Source organism: Schistocerca cancellata, chromosome 2 (assembly GCF_023864275.1).
Source record: "Schistocerca cancellata isolate TAMUIC-IGC-003103 chromosome 2, iqSchCanc2.1, whole genome shotgun sequence".
Lineage (NCBI taxonomy): Eukaryota > Metazoa > Arthropoda > Insecta > Orthoptera > Acrididae > Schistocerca > Schistocerca cancellata.
Genome location: NC_064627.1, coordinates 42,952,301 through 42,978,852, shown reverse-complemented (window position 1 = coordinate 42,978,852; position 26,552 = coordinate 42,952,301). Strand labels below are relative to the sequence as shown.

Here is a 26,552-nt window from a genome sequence, read left to right as displayed (position 1 = left end):
TTACAAATACTAATGCACTGAATTTAAAATAAAAAAGTTTATTTATTTATTTATAAGGTAATAAACGTGTAATACAACTACTATAATACTTATTAACAATGAACACATTACTGCTCTGAAAGGGTGCAGAAGTTATATTGTACTTACACACCCACACACACACACACACACACACACACACACACACACACACACACACACACATATATATATATATATATATATATATATATATATATATATATATATATATATAAATGGTGTTACAAAAAGGTACGTCCAAACTTTCAGGAAACATTCCTCACACACAAATAAAGAAAAGATGTCATCTGGACATGTGTCCGGAAACGCTTAATTTCCGTGTTAGAGCTCATTTTAGTTTGTTCTTCCACCTACGCTCAGTGGAGGACGTTATCAAGATTTCATACGGGATACTCTACCTGTGCTGCTAGAACATGTGCCTTTACAAGTACGACACAACATGTGGTTCATGCACGATGCAGCTCCTGCACATTTCAGTCGAAGTGTTCGTACGCTTCTCAACAACAGATTCGGTGACCGATGGATTGGTAGAGGCGGACCAATTCCATGGCCTCCACGCTCTCCTGACCTCAACCCTCTTGACTTTCATTTATGGGGGCATTTGAAAGCTCTTGTCTACGCAACCCCGGTACCAAATATAGAGACTCTTCGTGCTCGTATTGTGGACGGCTGTGATACAATACGCCATTCTCCAGGCCTGCATCAGCGCATCAGGGATTCCGTGCGACGGAGGGTGGATGCATGTATCCTCGCTAACGGAGGACATTTTGAACATTTCCTGTAACAAAGTGTTTGAAGTCACGCTGGTACGTTCTGTTGCTCTGTGTTTCCATTCCATGATTAATGTGATTTGAAGAGAAGTAATAAAATGAGCTCTAACATGGAAAGTAAGCGTTTCCGGACACATGTCCACATTATATATATATATATATATATATATATATATATATATATATATATATATGTATATATATATATATATATACTTAGGAAAATATTTGGCGCAACTAACAACAATGGAATATGGATCAAGAAACCTACAGAGGAACTATACAAACATACGGAGACAATCACAGAAAAGATGGGAAAACGCAGACTACAATTCTATGGACACCTATGCAGAATGACATCACACAGACTGACCAAACAGATCTTTGACTTGGTAACCACTAGAAACAACAAATGGATCGCAGAGGTAAAAAACGACCTGAACCAACTCAATATAACAGCAGACACAATAAACGACAGAATAAAATTCAGAAACATCATTAAGAAAAGTAAACTACATGAGATACAATGTCACAAACGAACAGGCGTAAAATGGACCGAAGAACGCAAGCACGATCACAGCCGGAAGATGAAAGAAATATGGGCAACCAAAAAGGCAATTAAGATGAAGCCGAAGACAAAAAGCGGACAAGAAGCATGGACAGAGGACCGGAAACAATAACACACTGAGTGAATGAGGGAAGTTTGGGCAGCAAGAAAGGCAGCAAAAGGAACTGGCCATGTAGTTTAGTCCAACTGCACTCTTTAAGGGCAAAACACCACACACACAAATCAGTTGGTTTTACTGAGAAATTCGTCAATGGTGAAGATGGAGTTGGCCACCAATAAATCCTTTAGGCTTCTCTTAAACTGAATTTCATTGGTTGTTAAGCTTTTTATGGCTGCTGGCAAGTTATTGAATATGTGTGTTTCTGAATAATGCACACCTTCTTGTACAAGACTAAGTGACTTTAAATCCCTGTGAAGATTATTCTTGTTTCTAGTATTGACTGCATGAATTGAGCTGTTATTTTGAACAAGTGATATATTTTTAACGACAAATTTCATTAAGGAATAAATATTTTGGGAAGTAGTAGTTAGTATCCCTAGTTCCCTAAACAGGTTTCTGCAGGATGTTCTTGAGTTCACCACACATATAACTCTTACTGCATCTTTTTTGTGCCCGGAAAACTTTAGCCTGGCTTGATGAATTACCCCAAAAAATAATCCCTTATGACATTATGGAATGAAAGTAAGCATAGTATGCCGGCTTTTTAATTTTTATATCCGCTATGTCTGACACAATTTGCATTGCAAATAGAGATTCAGCAGTTCTGTGGTGTGCTCCTCCCAGAGGAATTTACTACCAAGCTGTAATCCCAAGAATTTAATCCCACTTCTTCTATCTGCTTGTCATCGTATGTTAGGCGTATACTTGTGGGACACCCCTTACAATTTCAGAACTGCATGTAGTGTGTTTTTTCAAAGTTTAGTGACAAAGAATTGGCTAGGAACCAGTGATTAATGTCCACAAATATTTTATTACCTGATCTTTCTAACAAGGGAATCTCCCCACCGCACCTCCCTCAGATTTAGTTATAAGTTGGCACAGTGGATAGGCCTTGAAAAACTGAACACAGATCAATCGAGAAAACAGGAAGAAGTTGTGTGGAACTATGAAAAAAATTAGTAAAATATACAAACTGAGTAGTCCATGCGAAGATAGGCAACATCCAGGACAATGGGAGTCTAGGAGCGCCGTGGTCCTGTGGTTAGCGAGACCAGCTACGGAACGAGAGGTCCTAGGTTCAAGTCTTCCCTCGAATGAAAAGTTTAATTTTTTATTTTCAGTTTATGTGACAAACTCTTATGTTTTCATCACTTTTTTGCGAGTGATTATCACATCTACAAGAAAACCTAAATGGGGCAAGGTAGAAGAATCTTTTTACCCATGTACAAGTTAGGTGGGTCGTCAAACATATTACGGTCATGTGACGCACATGCTGTCACCAGTGTCGTATAGAATATATCAGACGTGTTTTCCTGTGGAGGAATCGGTTGACCTATGACCTAGCGATCAAATGTTTTCGGTTCCCATTGGAGAGGCACGTCCTTTCGTCTACTAATCGCACGGTTTTGCGGTGCGGTCGCAAAACACAGACACTAAACTTATTACAGTGAACAGAGACGGCAATGAACGAACGGGCAGATCATAACTTTGCGAAAATAAAGAAAGTAAAGTTTTCAGTCGAGGGAAGACTTGAACCAAGGACCTCTCGTTCCGCAGCTACTCACGCTAACGACGGGACCACGGCGCTCCTGAGCTCACATTTTCCTTGATGTTGCTTATCTTGCGCATGGACTACTCAGTTTGTATATTTTACTAATTTTTTTCATAGTTGCACACAACTTCTTCCTGTTTTCTCGATTGATCTGTGTTCAGTTTTTCAAGGCCTATCCACTGTGCCAATTTTTAACTAAATCTGAAGGGGGTGCGATGGGGAGGTTCCCTTGTAAGACTACACTTGATTTGCTATTTATTGCAATTTTTGTATGATCGGCAAACAAAACGAACTTGTCATCTGGTAATGTTACTGATTAAAGGTCATTGATATACACAAGAAAAAGTAAGGCCCAAAATGGAACCTTGTAGGACCCCACATGTAATTAGATCCCAGTTGGATGATGCCTGATAGCTTGATACATGTCTCTTTCCTAATAACACCCTTTGTTTCCTGCCAGAGATATAAGATTTGAACCATTTTGCAGCATTTCCTGTTACACTATAATATTCTAATTTATTTAAAAGGATATTGTGATTTACACAGTCAAATGCCTTTGACAGATCACAAAATATACCAGCTGCCTGCAATTTGTTGTCTAATGAATTAAGCACATTTTCACTGTAAGTGTAGATAGCCTTCTCAATATCAGAACCCTTTAGAAATCCAAACTGTGACTTTGACAGTATGTTATTTGAGATAAGATGGTTATAAAGCCGATTGTACATTACTTTTTCTAAAATTTTTGAGAATGCTGGCAACACTGAAATTGGACGGAAATTTGACGCTATTTCTTTCTCTCCGTTCTTAAACAGTGGCTTAACTTCAGCATATTTCAACCGCTTAACTTCAGCATATTTCAACCACGTAGTCACCACCAGCACCACCACCTGCTATCTGTGTGTGTGCCTCTGTCCTGGCTTGTACACGGTGTATCGCAATTAATGGGGAGTACTGGAGCACGTGACTGTGAGCGATGGTAGAAGTGAAACAGATGCAAATGTATGGTTACGAGTCGCCTCCGTCTTCGGTATGAAATATTGTCCCAGTTAATACAAATTTATTTGAAGTGTAAACCTTTTCAATGAAGTTTCCATCTTACACGATTGCTCGAGGATGGTTTTTCGTGTTTTCTTTCCAAAATGTTTGACTGTGTCAATCCTAAAAGTTTTATTGTATTCGCGGCTTTACAAAAACAACAAGTTTCAATCATACTTAACAAACATAATGCAAAAAGTTGTGCCGATAATTCAAACGAACGAAGTTGACGGGAGAGAAAAGTTTAGTGACTGGTGAGAAATTACGGAGAGTGTGTCACAGGGCTCAGTTTTGGGTCTAATTCTACTCCTTGTATACGGAGTCCGTCGAAAAAGTTGCGAGACTCATTCTATTCCTGGCATATAAGCAAAGTAGGTGCAGTATTTTAGGATCATTTTTTCAAAGCCCACTTTCTCCAACAAAGACCAAAATGAAGTTTTTACAGCATGCATTCAGCGTATTCAGAAAACAGTTTTTTTTTCAAAACCCTGTTACTTCCATAGTTAGAAGCTACCAAATGTCCTCCATTGTTCCAGAACTCGCAATGTATCATGAAACTGATATAGCAAAACTCCTTTTCTGCAGCTAAATTTTGACAGGTGAATAATCTTCTGATTTTAATAATCCCATTTTCAACGTTAGTTTTGGTGTAAGAGCCAATGCGGCCTCATGATATTTGAATTGTGCACATTTGCATCATTGTCAGATGATTGTCGGTTGCCTAACTACGTGTCTGGGATCACAAAGATGTTGTATATATCCTTCGCCCGTGTTTGAAAGTTAATTTCTAAATAAAATGGCAGAAGACTACTCTTAAACTGTAACAGACGTTGAAAGGGAAGGGACGAGAGGAAGAACCGCTTTACCAAGATTGCTGGAAAAGTATAGAGTTTTCACGGGTGTTGGCCATTACTTTCCAATACGGGGACATCGCTATATGCCTCCTGATCGGATGCTCAGTAACATGGAAAAGAAAAAAACCAAGCTGACGTCAGAATATTGCAAGATGACTGGAATTTATATGATTTCAAGCAGAAGTCTAGCAGTATTTAAACTTCGAATTGCTTTTCAGCATTACCAACGCCAGAGTCATTCAGTACAAAAAGAATTGCAACTTCAAGCTTCAGATTTCTGTTACATATACATATTTTTGGGAGACAACTATAGTTGAGATCCTCAGGAAAGGATATATATCTTTCAGAGCCATGGACATAGCCTAAAAGTTGAAAACGATGAATCATGTCAGAGAAGAGTTGGGATATAACAACGTTCATGAAGTACATTGAAATATCCGATGATGCCAGGGAGTTCCATGAATATATATTGAAAGAGAATAGTTCTGCGGATAGCGCAAATATAAGTGATACATAGGTACAAAGAAGGTAGCTGCGAAGAAACCATGGGTAACAGAAGAAATACTTCAGTTGATTGATGAAAGGAGGAAGTACAAACATGTTCCGGGAAAATCAGGAATACAGAAATACAAGTCGCTGAGGAATGAAATAAATAGGAAGTGCAGGGAAGCTAAGGCGAAATGGCTGCAGGAAAAATGTGAAGACATCGAAAAAGATATGATTGTCAGAAGGACAGACTCAGCATACAGGAAAGTCAAAACAACCTTTGGTGACATTAAAAGCAACGGTGGTAACATTAAGAGTGCAACGGGAATTCCACTGTTAAATGCAGAGGAGAGAGCTGATAGGTGGAAAGAATACATCGAAAGCTCCTATGAGGGTGAAGATTTGTCTGATGTGATAGAAGAAGAAATAGGAGTCGATTTAGAAGAGATAGGGGATCCAGTATTAGAATCGGAATTTAAAAGAGCTTTGGAGGACTTACGGTCAAATAAGGCAGAAGGGATAGATAACATTCCATCAGAATTTCTAAAATCATTGGGGGAAGTGGCAACAAAACGACTATTCACGTTGGTGTGTAGAATATATGAGTCTGGCGATATACCATCTGACTTTCGGAAAAGCATCATCCACACAATTCCGAAGACAGCAAGAGCTGACAACTGCGAGAATTATCGCACAATCAGCTTAACAGCTCATGCATCGAAGCTGCTTACAAGAATAATATACAGAAGAATGGAAAAGAAAATTGAGAATGCGCTAGGTGACGATCAGTTTGGCTTTAGGAAAAGTAAAGGGACGAGAGAAGCAATTCTGACGTTACGGCTAATAATGGAAGCAAGGCTAAAGAAAAATCAAGACACTTTCATAGGATTTGTCAACCTGGAAAAAGCGTTCGACAATATTAAATGGTGCAAGCTGTTCGAGATTCTGAAAAAAGTAGGGGTAAGCTGTAGGGAGAGACGGGTCATATACAATATGTGCAACAACCAAGAGGGAATAATAAGAGTGGACGATCACGAACGAAGTGCCAGTATTAAGAAGGGTGTAAGACCCTACTCTTCAATCTGTACATCGAGGAAGCAATGATGTAAATAAAAGAAACGTTCAGGAGTGGAATTAAAATGCAAGGTGAAAGGATATCAATGATACGATTCGGTGATGACATTGCTATCCTGAGTGAAAGTGAAGAAGAATTAAATGATCCGCTGAACGGAATGAACAGTCTAATTAGTACACAGTATGGTTTGAGAGTAAATCGGAGAAAGATGAAGGTAATGAGAAGTAGTAGAAATGAGAACAGCGAGAAACTTAACATCAGGATTGATGGTCACGAAGTCAATGAAGTTAAGGAATTCTGCTACCTAGACAGTAAAATAACCAATGACGGACGGAGCAAGGAGGACATCAAAAGCAGACTCGCTATGGCAAAAAAGGCATTTCTGGCCAAGAGAAGTCTACTACTATCAAATACCGGCCTTAATTTGAGGAAGAAATTTCTGAGGATGTACGTCTGGAGTACAGCATTGTATGGTAGTGAAACATGGACTGTGGGAAAACCGGAACAGAAGAGAATCGAAGAATTTGAGATGTGGTGCTATAGACGAATGTTGTAAATTGGGTGGACTGATAAGGTAAGGAATGAGGAGGTTCTACGCAGAATCGGAGAGGAAAGGAATATGTGGAAAACACTGATAAGGAGAAGGGACAGGATGATAGGACATCTGCCAAGACATGAGGGAATGACTTCCATGGTACTAGAGGGAGCTGTAGAGGGCAAAAACTGTAGAGGAAGACAGAGATTGGAATACGTCAAGCAAATAATTGAGGACGTAGGTTGCAAGTTGTACTCTGAGATGAAGAGGTTAGCACAGGAAAGGAATTCGTGGCGGGCCGCATCAAACCAGTCAGTAGACTGATGACCAAAAAAAAAATGATGGGAAAGGTAGATGTTAAGGAAACAGGGTAAGACACTAGACTATAAGCACATTAATTGGATTAATTTAAAATATGTAAGTTTTTGTCTTAATGTAATGCATCCTCATCCGTAATACTGAAAAATTTATATGTAATTTATTTGTTTATTGTGTTTCCTTGGCAAATGGACTATAAGAAATAAAGTACTGCAGCAATATGTTATGCAGAAAGCAAATTTGAAAATAATTGGTATTTTCGTGGTCTTTTTAAAATATATGCATGCAGACTGTTCATTTGATTTATAGATGTATCAACTAGAGTTTACAAATCAATAGATTACATGTGAAGTTTGCAAAATTTTCTTCCTTATACAAATCCCAAAACATTCTTTAGCGTTTCCTCACTTACGTGGCAGTTTGAACTATGAACTGCACAAAAATTTTTGCATTAGACCACTCAGTTGCGGGTATGCAGTGTTCGGCAGTGGACGTGCGACAGCAGTGTGTCACAAATCGTAGTGGAGCGACATCTCTGAATAAAATATTCAAGACATTCTTCAGAAATTTTTAAAGAAGGCAAGAGTGTTTGAAAAGTTTGTCCCACACACTGTGACTGCTGAATAAAAACGATGCGTGCACGCCTTCCGCGATTTGATTGAAATGTAAAATGCGAACAGTTGTTTTTTGGGAAAAACCACCCCGAGTGACGAGACTTGGTGTTACCAGTACGAACCTCCCACAAAACGAAAAAACTACAGAAACTCACATGAAGGGTCAATGCTCTGACGACATAACCGATATTCAAACCAATGCGACACGCGAGTGGATCAACATCCCAAAGAAGCAATTTTTGACAATTTCGCCTGGTTGTATCAACGTTCTGTGCATTGTACTCGTGGTGAGGGGGACTGTGTAGAACACCTGAAGCATTAAAATCACCACCTTGACGTTTCTCTACTTCTTACTAACAGAACATCGAAATTTTTTGGACTGATGGTATATAAGAATGACCTTCCACTTAACATTCGTTAAGCAGAATTCGTACTTTTCGCAGACGACATTAGCTTCATAAAATATCGCATTAGAGAAAGAAACTGTAGAAATTTTTAATGTTTCTTGAAGAATGATTAACTGGTTTGCTGGAAATGGACTCTCCCCACATTTTCTGACATCGCACTATATTAAGTTCTCTACAACATCCTAATGTATTTTCCGTATTTTCAATCAATAGTGTCTTATGGAATAATTTTCTGGGGGTAGCTCATCATTAGAATGAAAGGATTGATTTCACATAACCGAGCAGTGTGGTGTTCAGCCGCAGTGACCTTGTATGTACCTCATGAAGAAGTTAGGAATTTCAGTTGTATCTTCACAACATACTAGTGCACATTCGCTAGTCATATCCATCATAAATAATACACTACTGGCCATTAAAATTGCTACACCACGAAGATGACGTGCTACAGACGCGAAATTCAACCTACAGGGAGAAGATGCTGTGATATGCAAATGATTAGCTTTTCAGAGCATTCACACAAGGTTGGCGCCGGTGGCGACACCTACAAGGTGCTGACATGAGGAAAGTTTCCAACCGATTTCTCAAATACAAACAGCAGTTGACCGGCGTTGCCTGGTGAAACGTCGTTGTGATGCCTCGTGTAAGGAGGAGAAATGCATACCGTCACGTTACCGACTCTAATAAAGGTCGGATTATAGCCTATCGCGATTGCAGTTTATCGTATCGCGACATTGCTGCTCGCGTTGATCGAGATCCAATGACTGTTAGCAGAATATGGAATCGGTGGGTTTCAGGAGGGTAATACGGAACGCCGTGCTGGATCCCAACGGCCTCGTATCACTAGCAGTCGAGATGACAGGCATCTTATCAGCATGGCTGCAACGGATCGTGCAGCCACGTCTCGATCCCTGAGTCAACAGATGGGGACATTTGCAAGACAACAACCATCTGCACGAACAGTCATACGACGTTTGCAGCAGCATGGACTATCAGCTCGGAGACCATGGCTGCGGTTGCTCTTGACGCTGCATCACAGATAGGAGCGCCTGCGATGGTGTACTCAACGACGAACCTGGGTGCACGAATGGCAAAACGTTATTTTTTCGGATGAATCCAGGTTCTGTTTACAGCATCATGATGGTCGCATCCATGTTTGGCGACATCGCGGTGAACGCACATTGGAAGCGTGTATTCGCCATCGTCATAGTGGCGTATCACCCGGCGTGATGGAATGGGGTGCCATTGGTTACACGTCTCGGTCACCTCTTGTTCGCACTGACGGCACTTTGAACAGTGGACGTCACATTTCAGATGTGTTACGACCCGTGGTTCTATCCTTCATTCGATCCCTGCGAAACCCTACATTTCAGCAGGATAATGCACGATCGTATGTTGCAGGTCCTGTATGGCCCTTTCTGGATACAGAAAATGTCGACTGCTGCCCTGGCCAGCACATTCTCCAGATCTCTCACCAACTGAAAACGTCTGGTCAATGGTGGCCGAGCAAGTGGCTCGTCACAATATGACAGTCACTACTCTTGATGAACTGTGGTATCGTGTTGAAGCTGCATGGGCAGCTGTACCTGTACACGCCATCCAAGCTCTGTTTGACTCAATGCCTGGGCGTACCAAGGCCGTTATTGCGGCCAGAGGTTGTTGTTCCGGGTACTGATTTCTCAGGGTCTATGCACCCAAATTGCGTGAAAGTGTAATCACATGTCAGTTCTAGTATAATATATTTGTCCAATGAATACCTGTTTATCATCTGCATTTTTTCTTGGTGTAGCAATTTTAATGGCCAGTAGTGTACATCACAGTTTGGAAAGAATAGTGATGTCCGTGTCAGTAACAATAAAACAGAAAGTGACATTTATTGCCAATCATTAAAGCTGTCGGTGGCTCATAAAGGAGTAGAATAAGTATAACAAAAAATTTTGATCATTTGCTGAAAAACATAAAATGTCTGACAGGTAGCGAAGCAAGCTCTAAATCTAATCTACATCATTTCTATTCCGTTAGCAGGACTGTAAAATGGTGTGTTCATTAATGTTAAAACTCATCAAGAATACATATTCTGTAAACTTACCCAATCCACATTATTTCGACAGCAAAATCGTTGAAATAATTTATGGAACTTGTAACAAACTCGCCCTGTGGAACGTTGGGGAATGTGGTACATTCTTTACAGGACACACTTTCCTTGTTGATGCAACACAGCTGACACGCCAATTTGGTTCAAGGAGCAGAGCCCCTACCTGTGTCTCCAACGTCTTCTGACCTCAGCCCTCTGGAATTTTGCTGCCTTGCGCTCAGCTCAACAGCGCAGTGTTCAGCACCCCAATTGATAGGGTTGAAGAACTGGGGCAGCGAATTGCATATTCTTGGCAAGATTTTACAGATTATCCAGGAGTGTTTGAAAGAATTCCTAACTCACTGCAGAGACCGCTGCGGTATCGCATCGAAGTGCGAGGACGACACGTGGAACACCTCCTGTAACAGGACCGAGTGTATAGCAATTTGTAACACGTGACGTGTGGAAGTAGTGTTGTATTCTTTGCTAAGGTTGGCTATAGGTGAAATTTGAAACGAATTACACCACACACATAATCGAAAAGGTTACATTTAAAGTTCATTTGTACTAACTAGGACAATATATGACACCGAAGTCAGTGACAGATCGTTACCATACATTCACAACTACACTGCGCAACAGGATCACTTTTTCGAAACCAAGTAATTGTCTCCCATTGCGAATCAGAAGTTTAAAATCTGCCTCAAAGGTGCGTAAAACCGTTGCTGTACTGGTGCAAAAGTGTGGCGCTCTGCGAAGTGACCGTCGAGGTCGCCGACGCTTGAGAGAGCAATAAATCGACACGTACGAAGAAAAGGCGACGGCTCAGACGTTCACGAGTCCTCTAAGGCGGGTTAGTTAAGTCACATTGGCACCAAATTTCACTACAATTCTACCCGATGCTACCGTGGAAGTGTCGCGTGATGGGAGGGTCGTCACAGAGCCTTATCCACATTCCACCCCTTCCTTCGACGCCTCTGCGATGGAGGTCAGAAATACACGTCAGCGTTGAAATCACTTGGTTTTCTTATAAGAGGGAAAACGTTTCAGAGACATAGCCGCCCAGAAAAGACACAAAAAGGCCTTAGGGGGCTGCATAAAAAGCGTCAGTAATACCAACCTCTCCTTAGGCCGATGATTCCCACACATTTCGCCGATGAAAACGGGAGTTTGCATTGTGATGACTATCAGGCTGTCGTTCTTGACAGCCTTTGATGCTGCTGCCACCCACGAACATTTCGAGCCTTCTCTAACAACACTGTGGGGCTGCATCTGCACCGGAGATGCTCGCAGTGCGGCCACAATTTTTGCTCTGCTGTACAGGGTGTAACCAGTAGGGACTATTCAAATCATTCGTCGAAATTTTATTTTGATCCGAAGCAGAAAACAATGTTTCTGATTTTGCAGCCTCCTGTTTCGCGCCCTCCTGTAACTCGAAGGTATGTGTCATTGACACATGCATGAATAAAACGACGAAGAATCCTGTAAGAACCACCATTTCGGCAACAACTTCGGCGCCGCTCACCTGCCTTTGTTAAGCACTTTGAAAGTCTATCTGTACTGAGACGACCTGCGAAGCAGTCGTAGGCGCCTACAGGCAGCCCACCCTTTGACACTACCCCAATCCCAGATGTCTGCTGGCAGGCATGTGGGACTACACTACAGGTTGTCCCATACAGGTATATTTTTCAAATCCTCAATAAATGTGGTTAGGTGCAACGGAGGGTGTTGCCGAACTGGGGGAGAGGGGGAGGGAGGTGTTAGGAAGAGTCTTTGCAGTTTTACGCATCAGTATCGCACATTCCCACGATCACATGGCAAGAGGATGTGGTGAAACAGAAGGGCTGAAAATGTATAAGCATACTTTCTGCTTCGCATTATGTCGAATTTTGTCCTATGATTTCGAACAGTCCCAAGCACTTCCAACCTGTACACGAAAACAAAATTTCGGTCGCACTCCAAAGGGATGCAATCACGTTCAGTGGGGTACAGCCCCACAAAGCCTTTATAGAATGGTTGAATGGTTCGTGGGTGTTAGCAGCGCCAAGGGTTGTCAAGAATGTCATTCTGTTGCTCATCACATTGCGGACTGTCGTTTTCGACCGCGAATGTGTGGAGAGGCTATGCCTCTGAAACGTTTTGCTTGGCCACCCGTAAGAAAACCGCGTGATTTCAACGCCGAGTGTTGCGGTTCCGACGTCCGTGGCAGAAGCGTCAAAAGAGGGTGTGGAATGTGAACGGCCTTCCCATCACGCGCCACTTGAACGGTAGCGTTGGGCAGGATTGTGGTGCAATTTGGTGCCGATGCGACAGCGTTAGCACGCCTCACACGACACGCGGCCTTGTGAGCCGTGCGCTCCTCTTCCGCTCGTGTCGACACCTCGCTATATGAAGCGCCGTCGTGGATCCGAGGGTGGTGCCGCACGGCGCCACGCTTTTGCACCGCTACAGAGGAACGTTATAGGTACAGTCGAGCCAAATTTCAAACTTCTACGTCGCAACAGGAGACAGTTACGTGGTTTCGAAAAAGTTGTCTTTTAGTTCTGTTGCGCAGTGTATCTCGCGAGCGGCTCGACTGCAGGTACATGTTTACCGGAACTTTTGTGGTTCTACTATTTTATACTTATACCCATCTCACTTTTCGTTATTAATTACGGTACCTCTGTAAAATTGTCTGTGCGCTGTCACAAGTACCTATTACGAGGTGAACTGTGATCCTGGCCAGAAAAACTGCGACGGAAAGATACAAGCCGAGTTCACTCTTGGGCAATTACGTGTGGGATGCTGCTACTAAGCTGGCCCAAGAATAACGAGCAGTACTTATTGTGACTGCGAGGGTTTTCTTGGTGCACGTGTTTTGCTAGCGCCTACTTTGCTTTTCCCTTTTCATCTGACCCTGTTGTGAGTCACGATTTTCGTCACATGAGATCGTCCATTTGTCTTCTGTCCGTACCGACGTAGATGGTAATGTGTAATATCAAATTACTGTATTTCCATTTCATAAGCCATCAATGTTAGGTGTCTTCGAGTAAATACGATAAGCACTTTAGTAACAGGCCTAATTACTCAATCTGATAAAGGATGTCTGCATGAGCAGTCGTAACATCGGTAGTTATACCACGGTTGACGCGGTCACACATCCGGAAATTTTTTTTGTTAAGATGCGCTCCGGTCGCTGGAGACTACGCTCCTATTTGGATTACTGCTTTTATCCATCCGTTCAAAAATGGTTCAAATGGCTCTAGCACAATGGGACTTAACTTCTAAGGTCATCAGTTCCCTAGAACTTAGAACTACTTAAACCTAACTAACCTAAGGACGTCACACACATCCCTGCCCGAGGCAGGATTCGAACCTGCGACCGCAGCGGTTGCGCGGTTCCAGACTGTAGCGCCTAGAACCGCTCGGCCACCCCGGCCGGCTATATCCATCCGTCTAACGTATCACTAGATATATTGCCATTAGACGTTTATCTGTGCAATAAAACAAAATTAGCGTCTTCTTTTTGTTGCTTCTGGTAACAAACTACGAGTGAATAACCTTGGTAAACAAATGTTACGCGAATGAACTGATTCGAAGTGAGCTGGAAAAGTGAATGTATTGCACGTATCACGAATAATTAAATGCTGGTCTCCAAGCGTCGCACACTTTCTCACAACGATCAGCGATAATTTGACATTGCTATCAGAATACGATTATAACAACATGGAGAAAGATAATTCTGACACGTCTACCGTGGACTGACACGTACTGCCAGGTAGACAATGTTAGGCCGCTAAGGTTCATGTCAAGCAGTTCCAGACTCTCGGTTTGAGAGATATTGCTCCGCAGCAGTATTTTAGCACACGCTATTCTCCTGAATCTGGGCTTGGTGCAGTCTATGAAGTAATATCTTTGACCCTGTCACATTCATTTCAAATGGTCTTGAGACATGGCACGACATCAGAGGGAGCCAGTAATAAAATGGGATAACTGGGCTGAATGAAAGAGGGCGGCAGGAGGAGACGTGGAGAAAGGGGGCGAGGAGAAGAGGGACAGAGATGACTGACAGAGACAGGTCCAAGAAGAAGGACATGACCAAAGAGAGGGAGACAGGGAGATGGGCAGAGATAGGGGGGAGAAGGAGATTTGGGCTTATATCCTATCCAAGTTAGAAACTTGTGATTTCTTTCTTTTCCATTCAACAGGTCTGAGCCACAGCAACGAAAAGCTGGGTACAGCTAGTAATAATAATAGGTCGAAAACTGTAAGACATAATTAGTAGTTACACGATCATCATAATGCAAGTAGCAACAGAGTTTGGTAATTACATTTGAATCCGGTTAGTGCTAGTAGTGCTTCTGCTAACGTAATGTCGCAAAGTAAGGAACATATTAAGTTTGATAGTACTAATCGATAAACCGATGGCAGGAGCATATACCGCAAGCACAGTTCGAATATAATTGACGAAGTAATGTGATACAATACACTTAGATCAAGTGCCTTTGCAATCTGTATGGTTGCAGGCGGATACCAAATGTCTTTGTGGTTTGCATGGTTCTAGAGGAGTTCCGAGAGTAAAAGAAGGGATAAAAGAAACACGAATAGAACAAGAAGATGAAGAGTGGAGTCCGGTTTTTTCTTTCAGAAATTCTAACAATGGATGGGAGAGCGTGCAAGGGCGAAGTGTGTGAAAGAGAACAGAGTAAATGCATAAAGGCAAAATACGTTTGTAAAAGCGGAATAATGAAAACGGTTTTATTGTCATTTCTGAGCTAATGTTAAATAACTACACGTGCTTTCTTTAAAACCAGTTGTAATTATTGTATAACGGTAAAGAAGCCAGACACCGTACCATGCATCTAAAATTAGAAAAGAAAAACAAGTTACACCCAGACACGGAATCGAACTCGACTCTCCTACGCCATGCACCAACTGGGCAGCAGAGCTACCACACTATTGAATGAAGACACTTGTCGTAAATACAATTACTGCGTTGCCAAATTTCCTGCATTTTGATGTCTGTTTTCTACCGACAATATGCACGGGAGAAACTTTTCTTACATACATTTTTCTACTGCGCTGTGGCATCAGTGTTCGCGGATTATGTTCACCTGTATATCGCCAGTCCCAACGGTGATCAGAGGTCCTTATGACCAACCAGGTAAAGTACTTTGAGATGTGCTCGATAATGTTTTAATTCCCTCGTATTGTACATATAGCGAATTTGTTTGCTTTAATTAATATTCTTCCCTGTGAGCCACTGATCTTGCGTACTACTTGTTTCGATTGATAACTGACAGTTTACCTTTAGCAGTCTGGCACCTAACAAAAACAAGTAACGGGGGCTGCTACGTTATGGTTTCCAGTGTTTGGTTTCAAAACGTCTATGCAATGTACTCCTAATACGGAGCTACCAAAGTGTATGCTACAGTGATTACTGACCTGTTTTAACAGCCTCGTCCATTACGAGCTCCTCGACTTTTAATGATCTCGACGTCGACACGGTGTTAAACTCCAAGCTACCTTCCTTAATTTTCCTGAGCATCTGTTTAGGCACTGCATCGTCGCGTCCGCTGCTTCGTTCATTCACCACGGGCTCTTCAACAGTGGAGAGAAGAATGCCAGAAAACACGGCTACAGATTCCCTTGGAAACTTATTAATACCTAAATGAATCAGTTACAGCTCGTGTAGATGTTGAGTGCACTGCAAGGGTTGGTTACTAGAAATAGTGCAAAATGGATTAATATAACGATATTCAACAGTGTAAAGCTAAATACGAGGGCAGTTTAATAAGTAATGCAACACATTTTTTTCTGAAACAGGGGTTGTTTTATTCAGCATTGAAATACACCAGGTTATTCCCCAATCTTTTAGCTACACAACACTATTTTTCAACGTAATCTCCATTCAATGCTACGGCCTTACGCCACCTTGAAATGAGGGCCTGTATGCCTCCACGGTACCATTCCACTGGTCGATGTCGGAGCCAACGTCGTAGTGCATCAATAACTTCTTCATCATCCGCGTAGTGCCTCCCACGGATTGCGTCCTTCATTGGGCCAAACATATGGAAATCCGACGGTGCGAGATCGGGGCTGTAGGGTGCATGAGGAAGAACAGTCCACTGAAGTTTTGTGAGCTCCTCTCGGGTGCGAAGACTTGTGTGAGGTCTTGCGTTGTCATGAAGAAGGAGAAGTTCGTTCAGATTTTTGTGCCTACGAACACGCTGAAGTCGTTTCTTCAATTTCTGAAGAGTAGCACAATATACTTCAGAGTTGATCGTTTGAACATGGGGAAGGACATCGAACAGAATAACCCCTTCAGCGTCCCAGAAGACTGTAACCGTGACTTTACCGGCTGAGCGTATGGCTTTAAACTCTTTCTTGGTAGGGGAGTGGATGTGGCGCCACTCCATTGATTGCCGTTTTGTTTCAGGTTCGAAGTGATGAACCCATGTTTCATCGCCTGTAACAATCTTTGACAAGAAATTGTCATCCTCAGCCACATGACGAGCAAGCAATTCCGCACAGATGGTTCTCCTTTGCTCTTTATGATGTTCGGTTAGACAACGAGGGACCCAGCGGGAACAAGCCTTTGAATATCCCAACTGGTGAACAATTGTGACAGCACTACCAACAGAGATGTCAAGTTGAGCACTGAGTTGTTTGATGGTGATCCGTCGATCATCTCGAACGGGTGTGTTCGCACGCTCCGCCATTGCAGGAGTCACAGCTGTGCACGGCCGGTCCGCACGCGGGAGATCAGACAGTCTTGCTTGACCTTGCGGCGATGATGACACACGCTTTGCCCAACGACTCACCGTGCTTTTGTCCACTGCCAGATCACCGTAGACATTCTGCAAGCGCCTATGAATATTTGAGATGCCCTGGTTTTCCGCCAAAAGAAACTCGATCACGGCCCGTTGTATGCAACGCATATCCGTTACAGACGCCATTTTAACAGCTCCGTACAGCGCTGCCACCTGTCGGAAGTCAATGAAACTATACGAGACGAAGCGGGAATGTTTGAAAATATTCCACAAGAAATTTCCGGTTTTTTCAACCAAAATTGGCAGAGAAAAAAAATGTGTTGCATTACTTATTGAACTGCCCTCGTACATTTGAGACGCATTGTTTATTTTGTATCCCGCCTGGAAGGCGGCGCGTGGGTCTGCTCCTGAAAACTGAAAGGTCGGCAGAATGACGAAAGCGAGTAGAAGCAGGAATAGGTGAAGATCTCTCGGTACTGCAGTGTGAATTACAATTACCTTTACTTTAGCAAGAAGATGAATACATAACTTTGCACTGAGGTACGAAGCCTTAGAGCCGTCGTAAGTAGTGCAATGTCCATATATGAAGCGAAGTGCCCCAGCCGTCTGCTCTCGATCAAATGGGCTGAATCCGGAGCGACGCTCGGAGAGCTCCACAGCGCCGGCCAGGGGGCGCTGTCGTCGGTGTCTCGTAGTGCCAACCTATGAACTTGCACCTACGCCGTGGCATCGTTGCAGTTTAAGTATCTGAAAACAATCCAGCTGTGAATGTGGCGCCAAATCCGTGTGTGAGTGCTAAAAACGAAGAGGAAATCTGTGAGATGGCACTTGATGACCTAATGCCACAAAGAATTCAGAATTGGAGTGTTGTTCCCTCGTTGGTGCTATTTTGACTGATGGAAGGACATCTCTGTATATTTCGCTGTTGGTGGTATATGGTTCTAAAAAGGGGTCTATAGTATTGTGAACTGAAGCCACACTGCTGGTGTTAGGTGCTCTCTGAACATGTGTGGCCTCACAGCTGAGGCATGTGAGTTCTATGAAGCAAGTAGCCCGTTGCAACAAGCATGTGGCAGCAGGATTAGAATACAAAAGCGACGGTCTGCCACGGTTCCGTACAGTGGTTAAAATAACTTAAATTTTTCATGTGGACCCTCCAAGAAACTTTTTTCCATATCATTTTTGGCATATTATCTGCTGTAGTGGTAATTCATTAATGATTTTTGTGGTTCCTATGCTAATAAATTGCGTACTTACTCTCTCTATTTTTTAATTTTAATCTTGAAATAACCACAAACTGGGCCAGAAATAATGCGTATCACTGAATGGCAGTTGCTAGAGCCGCCCGGATGCCCATGCGCATTAGCACGCCGCTTCAGGGATTGAGGAAGAGTCGCAAACGCCGAATGAAATGCCCCTGGCGGAATTCGACGAGCACCGGTGTGCCGACCAGTCTGGAGGTGGGTTTTATGCGTTTTCCCTCATCCTACTGGATGAATACGGGGCTGGTGCCCACGTACCACCTCAGTTATACTATTTCCAAACATTTTGAAAACGTTCTCACGCTTTCACGTGGGATATCTCTAGTGGGGAAAAGAAATTTCATCCTCCATCCCCGGGGGGGGGGGGGGAGGGGGGGTTGTGAAGGGGGAGTGAAGGGGTTGCGACAGGAAGAAGGGAGGAGGATTGAGTTTAACGTCCCGTCGACATCGAGGTCATTAGAGACGGAACACAAGCTCGCATTATGTCAAGGATCGGACAGGAAATTGGGGTTGTGACAGTAAGGGCATCCGACCATCCTCTACCATTACCATCACCAAATCCAGATTAAATTCAGACGCCCTGAAGACACAGGATAAGGTCAGGAGACAGAAGATGGCATCAGCAGTTGTATGCACGCCGATTGGAAACTATGACCCTACATTGGATGGCAAATCCCAAAAACTGCTCAGACTTGAACATTTTTTGTCAAGCAGCATCATAACTTTTATTTTCTTTATTTTCTTAATTCTCAGTTGCGTTAAACATCAAATGTATGAGATATTTTGAGTGGTGTTATTGTCCCACTCAGCCGGAGCAGGAAACTCAGACAAGCCATGGAAGCCATTTAATGTCATATACAGGGCTATTACAAATGATTGAAGCGATTTCGTAAATTCACTGTAGCTCCATTCATTGACATATGGTCACGACACACTACAGATACGTAGAAAAACTCAAAGTTTTGTTCGGCTGAGGCCGCACTTCAGGTTTCTGCCGCCAGAGCTCTCGAGAGCGCAATGAGACAAAATGGCGACAGGAGCCGAGAAAGCGTATGTCGTGCTTGAAATGCACTCACATCAGTCAATCATAACAGTGCAACGACACTTCAGGACGAAGTTCAACAAAGATCCACCAACTGCTAACTACATTCGGCGATGGTATGCGCAGTTTAAAGCTTCTGGATGCCTCTGTAAGGGGAAATCAACGGGTCGGCCTGCAATGAGCGAAGAAACGGTTGAACGCGTGCGGGCAAGTTTCACGCGTAGCCCGCGGAAGTCGACGAATAAAGCAAGCAGGGAGCTAAACGTACCACAGTCGACGGTTTGGAAAATCTTACGGAAAAGGCTAAAGCAGAAGCATTTTTTAAACAGGAGATTGGAAAACCGATGGATCGGTCGTGGTGGAGATCATGATCAACAATTCATGTCATGGCCTCCACGCTCTCTCGACATAACCCCATGCGATTTCTTTCTGTGGGGTTATGTGAAATATTCAGGGTTTAAACCTCCTCTACCAAGAAACGTGCCAGAACTGCGAGCTCGCATCAACGATGCTTTCGAACTCATTGATGGGGACATGCTGCGCCGAGTGTGGGAGGAACTTGATTGTCGGCTTGATGTCTGCCGAATCACTAAAGGGGCACATATCGAACATTTGTGAATGTCTAAAAAAACTTTTTGAGTTTTTGTATGTGTGTGCAAAGCATTGTGAAAATATCTCAAATAATAAAGTTATTGTAGAGCTGTGAAATCGCTTCAATCATTTGTAATAACCCTGTATTTAAATTTGACATGATAGATAGTGCTCGCTGCGTGACAATACAACTACTTAGCTCGTACCTCATGTTGCAGTGAAACACCTGTTGTCCAACGCGCCGACGGCCGTGGAGACGTACTACTGCTCGCCCAGCGGCTTCGCCTTCCTACGCATCTACTTCACCAGCAAGTACTACTACGTGCCCGACTACTTGGGCTACAACTTCGCCGTCAACTTCTGCACGGCTTTTATAAGCATTATCGCCACGTTCGCGTGGAACTACGTGGACCTGTTCATCATCCTTCTGAGCATCGCCATTACGGAGCGATTTAAGCAGATCAACATAGCAGTCAAGTCGTGCACGGACAAGGTACAAGATTTTTCGGTATCGGTACCTCAGTTGTTATCTACTGTGTGATATATGCCACAAAAATTTTTGAAATATATCAGAGAAATTAAATATGCAATATATGTGTTAGTAGCATATACAAGGTGTATCATAATTAATAGCGACTATTGACGCAAATTAAAAAACACTATCTAATGAAAAGTATTCGGACACCGAAGAGGACATTAAAATGCATTTATGATGGCTTGAACTCTGATGAAGACACTTTCACGTGCAGTGGAATTCCTCTAACTTTTCCTTGCAGTCACAACACAAGGAACAATTAGAGGAAATAACAAATCATCAACTGTCCGGAACTTAATAATGGATATGTGGTGTGTCCAACCTTAGCCTTAGCCGGGGACACTTTCAATGAAGTGTCTTAATGTCTGTGGAGAAATGGCAGCCCGTTCTTCCTCAGGAGCCGAAACCAGAGGAAGGACTGGTATTAGACGACGGTGTCCGGAACGAAGTCAACACTCTAACTCATCCCATTGATGTTCCACTGGGTTCAGTCCCGGACAATGGGCACGACAGTCAATTCCAGGAATGCTACTGTCAACAAACCATTGCCTCACAGATGCTGAATTATGACAGTATGTAATGTCACGCTGGTGCAAACAGTCACGGTCTTTGAACTATCCCTCTGTTGCACTGTACCCCTGCTGTATGCGCTATTCTATTTCAAATAGGATGAAAAACGAGAAAATTAACTTCATATTTTTTTAAACCATAAATAATTCCTACATGTGTCAACTGCTGTAAAGGATAGCAACTTTCATAAAATTAACACTCAGATGTTTACTAGTTTTCGAGTTCGAATTCGGTAAAGTATACGTTATTTTCCGAACGAGACAATGGGTCTGCCGCGTAACTCAATAACCTTATATCCGATTTCAGTAAAGTACAATTCATTTTGAAGCGATTGTCTGTTGTAAATGGAGGTATATAACAACAACAGAACAATAATCAATATCATTCTTAAAAACCTTTATTTCCTGTATTAAGCGTAAATACAGTTTTTGAAAAGATGAAACTTACATAGGCTTGTATACAGAGTGGTCCATTGATCGTGACTGGGCCAAATATCTCACGAAATAAGCGTCAAACGAAAAAACTACAAAGAACGATCTCGCCTAGCTTGAAGGGGGAAACCAGATTGCGCTATGGTTGGCCCGCTAGATGGCGCTGCCATAGATCAAACGGATATCAACTGCGTTTTTTTAAATAGGAACTCCCATTTTTTATTACATATTCGTGTAGTACGTAAAGAAATATGAATGCTTTAGTTGGACCACTTTTTTCGCTTTGTGGTGATGGCGCTGTAATAGTCATAAACATATGGCTCACAATTTTAGACGAACAGTTGGTAACAGGTACGTTTTTTAAAATTAAAATACAGAACGTAGGTACGTTTGAACATTTTATTTAGGTTGTTCCAATGTGATACATGTACCTTTGTGAACTTATCAGTTCTGAGAACGCATGCTGTTACAGCGTGATTACCTGTAAATAACACATTAATGCAATAAATGCTCAAAATGATGTCCTCCACCTGCCATGTAATATGATATTCAATACCGCCTCAACCGCACGCGAGCTATGTGCCGGACATCCATCATGTTTTAAGTACATCGCCATTCTGTCATGCAGTGAAACATCTTGTAGTAACATCGGTAGAACTTTACGTAGGAAATCAGCATACATTGCACCATTTAGATTGCCATCGATAAAATAGGGGCCAATTATCCTTCCTCCCATGATACCGCACCATACATTAACCCGCCAAGGTCGCTGACGTTCCTCTTGTCGCAGCCATTGTGGATTTTTCGTTGCCCAATAGTGCATATTATGCCGGTTTACGTTACCGCTGTTGGTGAATGACGCTTCGTCGCTAAATAGAACGCGTGCAAAAATTCTGTCATCGTCCCGTAATTTCTCTTGTGGCCAGTGGCAGAACTGTACACGACGTTCAAAGTCGTCGCCATGCAATTCCTGGTGCATAGAAATATGGTACGGGTACAATCGATGTTGATGTAGCATTCTCAACACCGACGTTTTTGAGATTCCCGATTCTCGCGCAATTTGTGTGCTACTGCTGTGCGGATTAGCCGCGACAGCAGCTGAAACACCTACTTGGGCATTCTCATTTGTTGCAGGTCGTGATTGACATTTCACATGTGGCTGAACACTTACTGTTTCCTTAAATAACGTAACTATCCGGGGAACGGTCCGGACACTCCAATGATGTCGTCCAGGATACCGAGCAGCTTACATAGCACACGCCCGTTGGGCATTTTGATCACAATAGCCATACATCAACACGATATCGACCTTTACCACAATTGGTAAACGGTCCATTTTAACACGGGTAATGCATCACGAAGCAAATACCGTCCGCACTGGCGGAATGTTACGTGATACCACGTACTTATACGTTTGTGACTACTACAGCGCCATCTATCACAAAGAGAAAAAAGCGGTCCAACTAAAACACTCATATTTCTTTACGTGCTATACGAATATGTAATAAAAATGGGGGTTCCTATTTAAAAAAGCGCAGTTGATATCCGTTTGACTTGTGGCAGCGCCATCTAGCGGGCCAACCATAGCGCCATCTGGTTTCCCCCTTCAAGCTAGACAAGTTTCGTTCTCTGTAGTTTTTTCTTTTAACGCTTATTTCGTGAGATATTTGGCAGGGTCACTATCAATGGACCACCCTGTACACAGGGTGTTACAAAAAAGTACGGCAAAACTGTCAGGATACATTCCTCACGCACAAATAAAGAAAACATGTTACGTGGATATGTGTCCGGAAACGCTTAATTTCCATGTTAGAGCTCATTTTAGTTTCGTCCACCTCCGCTCAATGGAGCACGTTATCATCATTTCATACGAGATACTCTACCTGTGCTGCTAGAACATGTGCCTCTACAAGTACGACACAACATGCGGTTCATGCACGATGAAGCTCCTGCACATTTCAGTCGAAGTGTTCGTACTCTTCTCAACAACAGATTCGGTGACCCATGGATTGGTAGAGGCGGACCAATTCCGTGGCCTCCACGCTCTCCTGGCCTCAACCCTCTTGACTTTCATTTATGGGGGCATTTGAAAGCTCTTGTCTACGCAACCCCGGTACCAAATGTAGAGACTCTTCGTGCTCGTATTGTGGACGGCTATGATACAATACGACATTCTCCAGGGCTGCATCAGCGCATCAGGGATTCCATGCGACGGAGGGTGGATGGCTCTGAGCACTAAGGGACTTAACATCTATGGTCATCAGTCCCCTAGAACTTAGAACTACTTAAACCTAACTAACCTAAGGACATCACACAACACCCAGTCATCACGAGGCAGAGAAAATCCCTGACCCCGCCGGGAATCGAACCCGGGAACCCGGGCGTGGGAAGCGAGAACGGAGGGTGGATGCAAGGCTCCTCGCTAACAGAGGACATTTTGAACATTTCCTGTAACAAAGTGTTTGAAGTCACGCTGGTACGTTCTGTTGCTGTGTGTTTCCATTCCATGATTAACGTGATTTGAAGAGAAGTAATAAAATGAGCTCTAACATGGAAAGTAAGCGTTTCCGGACACATGTCCACATAACATATTTTCTTTCTTTGTGTGTGAGGAATGTTTCCGGAAAGTTTGGCCGTACATGTATGTGATGTCTGTTCTGGCGAAATGCCGCGAGTAATGAGGATAATGGTCAAGGGACTCTACATTAGTAGTGTGTGTGTGTGTGTGTGTGTGTGTGTGTGTGTGTGTGTGTGTGAATAAGTTGAGGAATTTGGGTGTGACGGGAGGCGCACTCGGTTTGCGATGTCCACTGTGTCCGGATGACTTAGTGGTCAGGGCATCTTCCTAGTGAGCAGGAGAAGCGGGTTCGAATCTCGGTCTGGCATAAATTTTCAACTTTTCCCATCGATTTAAATCAGTGTCCACTCGCAGTCAAAGACTCTAATTTCTTTGTGTCTCTTACATACGCTTCAGGCTCTTTTTATTGCAGACTGACTTCGGTATTAAGTTTTATGGAGCCCTTTGTCCGAAACGCGGAAAAATAATAAAATTATAAATATTTACGCTCGCTCTGTACTTCGGTAGCGACGTGTTGCCGTCTGCCACTCTACCCGTGGAGAGGCCACGCAGCGTTGTTTTTGCGCAACGCGGCGTAGTGCAGCTAGCGAGGTTTGATGCTATTCTCATTTACTACGACCGCGCGGGGCAGGCGTGCGGTCTTAGGCACGTTGCCACGGTTTGCGCGGCTCCCCCCGTCGGAGGTTCCAGTCCTCCCTCGAGCATGGGTGTGCGTGTTGTCCTTAGGGTAAATTACTTTAACTTAGGGACCGAGCGAGGTGTGGTTGGACACAGGACTCGCATTCGGGAGGACGACGGTTCAATCCCGCGTCCGGCCATCCTGATTTAGGTTTTCCGTGATTTCCCTAAATCGCTCCAGGCAAATGCCGGGATGGTTCCTTTGAAAGGGCACGGCCGACTGCCTTCCCCATCCTTCCCTAATCCGACGAGACCGATGACCTTGCTGTCTGGTCTCCTTCCCCATACAACCCAACCCAACCCTTTCACTTAGATTAAGTAGGGTGTAAACCTAGGGACCGATGACCTCAGCAGTTTGGTCCCATAGGAACGTACCACAAATTTCCAATTTCATTCACTTCTTTTTTTTTTCTACACATCTCCATTGAATACAATATAAAAACGTTTACTACAAGGTGTACAACTTTGCTTCCGCCGTTTACCGATAGGTGGTGACAACGGTAAGTAACGGTCGAAAGAAACAGATCTCAGACGTCAGGCAGTTAGCTTGGACCTCTGTCAACACAACTTCATTCAAACATTAGTCGATTTGTGTCTGGCATCATAAAGTTGTTCTTGATTGAAAATGTCAGTTTACGAGCCTAATTCTAGTCATTTGCGGGAGGAGTTACTGTGTTGTTTCAATATGAAGGAAACAGCGGCTGAGTCTCATCGAATGCTCTCAAGTACGTATGGTAAGGACTCTATTAGTGAAAGAACGAGTCGTGAGTGGTTTCAACGCTTCAAGAACGCTGATTTTAACGTCGTAGACAGGCATAGTGGTGGAAGAGAGAATGTTTTCGCAGACGCAGAATTGGAGGCATTGCTGAGTGAAGACTCCCGTCAAACTCAAGAAGAATTGGCACGATTAGTAGGAGTGGCACAGCAAGCCATTTCAAAACGTCTCGAGGCTATGGGCATGATTCAGAAAGAAGTAACTTGGGTCCCGTGTGAGCTGAAACCAAGAGACGTTGAACGGCGTTCGTGTGTTTGTGAACAGTTGCTTCAGAGGCAAATACGGAAGGGATTTCTGCATCGCATTGTGACCGGGGAAGAAAAGTGGGTTCATTACGATAACCCTAAAATCATGGGGATATCCCGGCCATGCTTCCACATCGACGGCCGGACCGAACACTCACGACTCCAAGATCATACTCTGCATTTGGTGGGATCAGCTCGGCATCGTGTACTATGAGGTGTTAAAACCAAGTGAAACAATCACAGGTGCTCGAAATCGAACGCAGTTAATGCGTTTGAGCAGAGCATTAAAAGACAAACGGCCGCAGTACAGGAGAGGCACGTTAAACTGATTTTGCCGTACGAGAACGCTCGATCCCACGTTGCAAAAGAGGTCAAACGTACTTGGAAATGTAAAGTGGGAAGTCCTACCCCACCCGCCGTATTCTCCAGACATTGCTCCGTCTGACTATCACCTTTTTAGGTCAATGGCGCATGGCCTGGCTGGCCAACACTTCCGATCTCGCGAAGAAGTCACAAATTAGATCGATTCGTGGATCGCTTCAAAATATGAACAATTTTTTCGACGCGAGATTCGTACACTGCCCGAAAGATGGGCAAAAGTAG

The 26,552-nt window shown here is 43.3% G+C and overlaps 1 protein-coding gene across 1 annotated transcript in view; it reads left to right on the top strand.

Moving 5' to 3' along the window:
• The window catches only part of LOC126150544 (gustatory receptor for sugar taste 64e-like), a 173,860-nt gene that overhangs the window by 39,486 nt on the left and 107,822 nt on the right, over positions 1 to 26,552 (top strand). Inside the window, exon 5 of the mRNA XM_049915883.1 lies at positions 20,356 to 20,630. Coding sequence (XP_049771840.1) covers positions 20,356 to 20,630 — 275 coding nt within the window. The remainder of the gene's footprint in view (positions 1 to 20,355; positions 20,631 to 26,552) is intronic.